A 7565-nucleotide genomic window follows, 5' to 3' on the forward strand; every position below is an offset into this window, starting at 1 on the left:
TCCTGATCTAATTACTCCCCTCCTCAGTGCAATTACTCGCAGATGTTTTAGTGTCCGTCACCCCAGAGCCAGGACAGCGACTGAAAGCTCAGGCACCACACGTTTCTGTTTCAGCAAAGAGGAAGTAGAAGATTTCATCCAAAATTAATACCTCAGAGGAGAGGCAGAGTTTGACATTAATCGGTGTGTACACGGTGACTCATCCTGTCGGCAGAATGGAAGCGAGGGCTGTGCAGCAGCTTCTGGTGGAGACATCAAAAAGCAACAGGGGAGCGATCAAATTACGGGAAGCTGGAAAAGCCGCGTAGTTGTAGGGTAGAACTAAAACTGTGGCTACGGGATCGTGAATTCCCACAATTCCCAGAAGGCAGAGCTGGGGTATCCCAGGCGTTGGGGAGCTCCTCTTGCGACGAGACACGGGACATGGGGGATGGAAGATAACAGGGCTGTGGGCAGAGCATTTTTTTGGCAGGGCAATCAGATCTTTTTCTTTGCTTGGTGTGCGATCAGCCCCGGTAGTGTGGTCTGTGGGGATCCTGACTCAGGGTGAGAGGTTTGGAAAGCTCCAGCCCAAGGAAACGGTGACGGGCATCACCTGCCGGGGATGCTTTGGGGTGAAGGACGCGCCCGCAGCGCCTCGAGTGAGCCATCTGGCCACCCGCTGTCACCGAGGTGGAGGAGGAACCTCAGGGCAGCGAGGAAAGTGTGCCCAGCTCCCGCATAGCGACAGGACACGTGTGCCCCGCTCCGTGCCACGCTCCCAGCCGGCTTTTGGGCTGGCGCCGCTTCTGCCGTGCGATGCCGGGGAAGGCTGACGCACCCCCGGGGGCTGAATTCCCGTCTCCCCCCTCCCCTTGTCCCACGCCCCGAGGGGAAGCGCTGCCGCTGCGCGCCCGCATCTCTGCCCGAGGGAGATGCGGGAACTGCCAGCGCCGGCAGCGGGGCGGCCCCCGCAGCTCCCCGGCCCTTCCCCTCGGGGGTGATGCGCATCCCGGCCGGGGCAGGGCGGTACCGGCGGGGCGGTGCCCGTGCCCGGGGCGGTGCCGGTGCCCGGGGCGGTGCCGGTGCCCGGGGCGGGTCCCGGGGCTGGGCGAAGCAGAGCCCATCGGGCAGCGCGGCCGGTCCCATGGGAGCCCGGGGGTGGCAGCGGGCCGGTGGATGCCCATGGCTTTCAGCCCGGGGCTGCTGGTGGTGGCCGGCTCCTTCGCCGCTTTCCGCCTGCTGAACCGGGGGCTGGAGCGGCTGGTGCCGCCGCCGCCCTCGGCCCGGCGCAACCGCTGGAAGTGGCGCAACATCTGGACATCGCTGGCGCACAGCGTGCTCAGCGGCGGCGGGGCGCTGGCCGGGTGAGCGGCACCTGGGGCCGGGGTGGGCACCGCGGGGGACCGGGGCACCACAGGGCAATGGGGACGTCGAGGGACCCCGACGGGAACCTGCGGCCGTGGGGGCACCGAGGGAGGTTGAGCCCACCGGGGAGAAATGGGGGGACCATGATGAGTGTGGGGACCTGGAGACTGGGGGGCACCGAGAGATGGAGGAAGGTCCGAGGGACAGGGAGGCCAAACAGCAGGGGATAAGGAGACTCCAGGGAAAGCAGGAGGAGAGAGGTGGCTATGGGTGGACCAGCGGGACCAGCAGAACAAGGTGGGCACAGAGGGCACTGGGAAGGCACTGAGGAACCAGAGCCACTGCCCATCACTCACAACTTCTCTGCAGGTTCTACCTCCACCCCGAGCTGTCCAAGGACCTGGTGGGCACACACCCGCCCGGGGCACACAGCCTGGTCGCTGTGTCTGTAGGTGAGGTGGGGGGATTGGGCTTCCCCCTCTTCTGGCCCCCGGGGGGGTCTCCCTGGGCTCGTCGGTGCCTGACACCAGCCCCTCAAGCCACGTCGCAGGCAGCGATGCCTCGGGCACCTCAGACAATCGCCCTATTCTTGCAAAGGACAGTGGCTCCTTTCTGTCCCAGGGCACCCGCAGCCAGGAGGTACAGGGCACCAGGCTGCCCACCACTGCCCTCGGGGGGCAGCCAGGGCTTGGGGCATCCCTAAAGTGCCCATATGGTGTTGGTGGAGTTAGTTAGTGCCTCTTCCTAGAGGCATGTCCTACAGAGTGATTGCAAGAGGGACCCAAACCACACTGATTTCCTTCTGCTGTGTGTAATTGTGCTCTGTATGTGACTCACCACCCACACAGCTGTAGCCATCACTTCCCCAGAGGGGCTGCCCAGCCCAGTCGGGTGCAGAGCCCACTGTGGCATGGGGGTCCCTTGGCACAGCCCTTCTTGGCCCCCTTCTTTGCTCATGGCTTCTCTGATGCCAGGTTATTTCCTTGAAGACTTTGTGGACATGTTGTGCAATCAGAAACTTCACCAATCCTGGGAGCTGCTCTTCCATCACTCTGTGGTGAGTTCACCAGCACATGTACCACCAGGGAGGCTGGGGCTGGGAGACATGAGTGGGGCTCCTGCTGTTGTTAGTGTGGGTATTTGCTGCCTGTTACAAAAATCTGACAGATTTTTCTGCCTGGGGGGGGGAGCCCAGACTGCAGGACACACACACTCTCTGAGGATCTGCAGAAAGACACCAAACATTGGATAGGAAAAGAACACGTGTACACAGCATAGGGCAAAGAGGTCTGGGCTGGGGGGGCTGATCCATAACAGTGACATGGTCAGGCTGTGACCCTGGTGTCCACACTGGCAGCACAGCTCCTGTTGGCTCTCGGCCACTTGAGCATCTGCCAGGAAGGGCTGCACAGCCCCTCCTTCCACCTCACGCTCCCCGAGGTGCTTTCCCATCATCTGGGGCTGGGGTGGCTGGAGCAGCTGTGGTGCAGGACCCCCCACACCAGTGCCTTCTGGCTGCACCCAGCATGGCTTTCTCTTTGATCACCTCTGATGTCCAGACGCTGGAGTGTTTTTCCAACCTAAACCATTCTATGATTCTAAGACTGCGGGTGCTGCAGGGCAGGGGGGTGGCACAGCCTGGAGCTGAGCAGCAGAGACACTGCGGGGTACGGGGAGGCAGAGGGGTGTGCAGGGCCCGGGGTGGGGGACAGGGACAGTGCTGAGACCTACCTGGGATGAGATAGGGGAGGCACTGGTCAGACCTGCTCTCTCACAGAGCCCAGTGAACCAAAAGTTCATCTCCACAATAGAGTTAATTCGAGCCAAGACAGTGACTTAACGGGGAGCAGATAATCTCATTACAGAGCCAGTACAGAGAACAGCATTAATGGCATAAACCAAAGAAAGGACTGAGTGTGCTGGAGCGTGGGCAGGCAGAGCCTGTCTCCCTGCCTGGCAGGGAGGGTGCGGGGCAGGAATCGCCCGCTCTGCCCCCAAGAGCCCTGCAGCACCCAGCAGCCTCAGGGCATCCCACGGGGCTCTCTGATACACCAAAGCCTCTTAATCCCTGCAGCATACCCTGGAGAATCCCAGAGCCAGCTCCAACTGTAGCCCTGGGCTACACGTCTCCCTTCCTGCCCATTCACTGTGTGTGGAAAAACCTGCTGGGCCACACCCGACTGTGTTCCCTAGGCCACAAAACCAGGGTTAGGTCAGGCTGCTTTGTCTCCTCTGCCAACCTGGAGCTTATAGAATTGTTTTCCTTCTCCTCCCACTGGAACAAAAAAACCACTCAGGTTTCATGCAAGGGTTGAAAGGTTTTATTTTATGCCTGAGGCTGCAGCACTGGCCGGAGGCTTTGATGCTGCAGAGATGTGTGGGGTGATGACCAGTGGCCTGGCACTGCTGTGATAATCCTTTCCACCTCTGCTCCATGCTGTGCCCCAGCCTAGAAGGTTCCAGCTGTCAGCAGCTGAGAACGACCAGCCTCTCTTCCTCCTCCTTTCCAGGTGATTGTTTGCTTTGGAATTGCTGTGCTGCTCCATCAGTACGTCGGCTTTGCCCTCGTGGCTTTGCTGGTGGAGATCAACTCCATCTTCCTCCACCTGCGGCAGATCCTTCTCATGGCCAACCTGGTGCACACCACCTGCTACCGCCTCAACAGCATCGTCAACCTGGGCACCTATGTGGTGTTTCGCATCGCCACGCTGGCCTGGATGACCCGCTGGCTCTTCCTCAATCGACAGAACGTGCCCCCGGCGACGTATGCGGTGGGCACGGTGGGCATGGCAATCATGACACCCATGAACATCATCCTCTTCTATCGCCTGCTGCGGAGTGACTTCCTCAAATCCAGCCGGGACGTGCAGCGGGAGAAGGAACAATAGCCCCCCCTTCCCTGCGGGGTCAGGGGGATGAGCTGCTCTGAACCCACAGCAAAGCACAGTGGAGGGTGAATGTGGCTGTTTCAGTACCTTGTGTGGAGGGTCTGCACTAACAGAGCATCCAGGCTTTTCTTGTGGCTGAAGGTCCTGGGCCCTGCACAGCACAGGAGGTGCTCATGGAACAGGCACTGTGGCTCTGCTCCCCAAAGACCTTTGGATGATGTGGTTGAACAAGCGGGAGCTGCTCAGAGAAGCCTCGACGGCTCTCGCAGCTGCCCAGGGCACCACTGAGATGAGAAGGGAGCAGTGGAGCAGCGTTTCCCCACTGCTCCTCTGGACATCCAGACACCACAGTGTGTTTCTAACCCCGTCAGTGCTGCAGCCCCCAGCGTCTCATCGGTCACGGGACACTGCATCCTTTGTGGCACTTCCCGTGGGAGCACCACCAGGAAAGACAGGCCTTCGAGGCCAGTAAAAGCCAAATCCTGCACTGATGAGCCCTCCCCGAGGAGATTGTCCCAGGTGGGTGATGGAGGGAGAGGCTGAGACCTGGCTGGGTGGGCTGCTGCCCATGGTGGTGTCCAGGTCAGGGGGAAAACACTGGGCAGTGGGTGCTACAGCACCACCCTCTCGTGAAAACTGGAACATTTTTCATGTTGTTTTGTCTCACATAGTTGAAGTGCCCTTAAACAAGCTTGGGAGAGCGCAAGTCGCTGGAAGGATGATGTTATGTGATGGTCACTTCCCACAGATGTGGAGTTTTCAGGCATAGGCACCTTTAGGACTTAGACATCTGTTAGGAATGACAAGTTGTGCTGCAGAGCCCAACACTTACCCACCAGCAAAGGCTCTTACTAACACCAGCTTTTAATAAATGGCTGTAAATGAAATGGCTTGAGGGGAAAGGACTTAGAGGAAAAAAGGACTCAGCATCGCAGCCCACTCCAGGGCTGTCACTGCTCAGCACAGTCCTTATCCCATGTCTCCCTGCCATGGAGGGAAAATACACTATACACTGGCACACTCTACCTCTCTTGGGGTTTTTTTTCCCCCTCTCCTTTCTGTGGAGGAAGATGAAGGTTTCTCCTATTCCTGCTGACATTCTCCTGCCCTCCTATGCAAGGGAAGGCTGCGCTTTCCTTGGAGCTGGCAATAGGGAGGCTGGATGGTGGCAGGATGGGAGCCAGCCCCGCTGTGGCCCTGCCTTTAGCCCTCCTGCACCGAGTCACCTGTGGGGTCAGGGCGGTGCTGGCTCTGAGCCAGGGCAGGCTCTGGGCTGAGAACGCGGCCCGTGGCTTCGCTGCTTCCATTCCCACTGCGGGATGCTGGCTTGCAGCAAAGCTTCCTGCCTTCTCACAGAATCATTTAGGTTGGAAAAGACCTCCGAGACCATCGAGTCCAGCCTATGACCAAACACCAGCACATCAACAAGACCATGGCACCAAGTGCCACATCCAGTCTCTCCTTAAACACCTGCAGGGATGGTGACTCCACCATCTCCCTGGGCAGCCCATTCCAATGTCTAATCACCCTTTATGTGAAGAATTTCTTCCCAATGTCCAACCTAAACCTCCTGTGACACAGCTTGAGGCCATGTCTTCTTGTCCTATTGCTGGTTCCCTGGGAGCAGAGTCTGACCCCCACCTGGCTCCACCCTCCTGTCAGGGAGCTGTAGAGAGCAAGAAGGTCCCCTCAGTCCCTCTTTTCTCCAGGCTGAGCCCCCCCAGCTCCCTCAGCTGCTTCTTATAGGACTTGTGCTCCAGACCCTTCCTCAGCTACATTGCCCTTCTCTGCGTATGCTCCAGCAGCTCAATGTCCTTCCTGAATTGAGGGATCAGAGCAGGACACAGCACAGCGTAACTATTCCAATTTCATTTGCTCTGCCTGTCCCTGGAGGCTCCCTAAGACAAGGAATCAGAATTTTTAAATGTATTTTACTCCACATTTCCCTTTCACCACAAATTCTCACACACTGAACGGTTCCCTAGCAGCCCAGCACTGTGTATATAACGAGATCATCCCACTTGGAGTTACGTGTACCAGCTTAGAGAAATCCACTGCATGAGTCGCGTTTCCTGTGTGGCAAATAAGCTTTAACACAAATTCCCTCATTTGGCTTGAAAAGCCTGGGGACAAGCTGACACAAGGCACTGCTCAAGAGAGGGTTTTGAGGAGGGAGACACATTCCTGCTGGGCAGGGAAAGACGTGATCCATGGACAGTGGGAGACAATGCACAGCCAAAGCAGCTTACGTTTCTATTTGTGGAGAGCACAGGGAAAGCTTCCAGGTGCTGCAGATACCTACTCCACGTTTGGGTTTGTCACCTCAAGTGGTGTTTAGGTGCAGTGTGCTGCTCACAGCTCCCAGCTAGAGTGGAATTGTCATCCAGGCATTTGGTTTGACCTGTTTATGCCCAGTTTTCCAGGAGCTGCTCTGCTGATCTGTGCTCTCATAACAGCCTCTGCTCACAACGCTGCCTCTGCCCTCCGGCCTCTGCCCACACCAGGGAAGTTTCTCAAAGCCTGGATTGTGTTGCCACATTCCTGCCGTCACATGGATGTTGTGAACCCCAGGCACACGTGGGGTTGGGGGTCAGGGGAGCCTGGTTTTGGAGCCTGTAGTCTACTGTGATTTTCCCACAGGGCTGAGGTGGAACAAGCAGCAGCTTTGCATGTCACTGAGGCCGGACGTGGGGATACCCTGTGCTTGTCCATCCTGATGAAAAGCGCCACAACCCTAGCTTGAAGGGTTTTGGGAAGGACCTACCCCTCCATTGCCCCCATTCAGGGGATCATGGGGCTGGAGCGAGCATCTCCATCCAGGAATTAGTTGCCAGGAGCAATGTCCCAGCCTGCCACCCACTCACCGCCCCTTCAGCCACATCCCACGGGCCGATATCCCCCCAGAACAGCCCCCTGTCCCCACGGGGACCCCCAGGGGACCCTCCGCCCTGGTGGGGTGTGAGTGCCCGGCTGCTGGCTGACCCACGACAACACATTAATCCCACTTCTGTGCCTACAGCGAGCTGGGCCTCATGTTCTCACAGACGGGGGGCAAACTCTGGGGGCTGGGGGGCACCTGTGACCCTGGCGGGGGCAAGAAGGGAGCACCAAGGTAGGGGGTGGCTACTTGCTGGGGCATTAGGGGCCATAGTATGGCCATGGGGGCAGTGCTAGGAAGGGGGAGGCATCACTCTCTGGGGTGCAGCATCCTCCTGCCCGCCGGGGGTCGCGGGGTGGGGTTCAACCCCTGGGGGGGACGAGGGGGCTGGGTGAGGCAGGCTCTGCCCCCACTGTGGGGCTGTTACAGGCCCCGTGAGGGATGTCTCAAGA

General features: G+C 58.7%; 1 protein-coding gene across 1 annotated transcript; it reads left to right on the plus strand.

Moving 5' to 3' along the window:
* Positions 1-1125: 1125 nt before the first annotated feature.
* On the plus strand, positions 1126-5260 carry TLCD2 (TLC domain containing 2). The gene is made up of 4 exons (XM_027691078.1): positions 1126-1346; positions 1717-1799; positions 2322-2404; positions 3858-5260. Exons 1-4 carry the CDS (start codon positions 1159-1161, stop codon positions 4233-4235), a joined length of 732 nt encoding a protein of 243 aa, XP_027546879.1. The 5' UTR covers positions 1126-1158; the 3' UTR covers positions 4236-5260.
* Positions 5261-7565: the final 2305 nt, after the last annotated feature.

This window comes from Neopelma chrysocephalum, unplaced genomic scaffold, assembly GCF_003984885.1.
Source record: "Neopelma chrysocephalum unplaced genomic scaffold, ASM398488v2 Primary Assembly neopelma1_82, whole genome shotgun sequence".
In the NCBI taxonomy this organism is placed as follows: domain Eukaryota; kingdom Metazoa; phylum Chordata; class Aves; order Passeriformes; family Pipridae; genus Neopelma; species Neopelma chrysocephalum.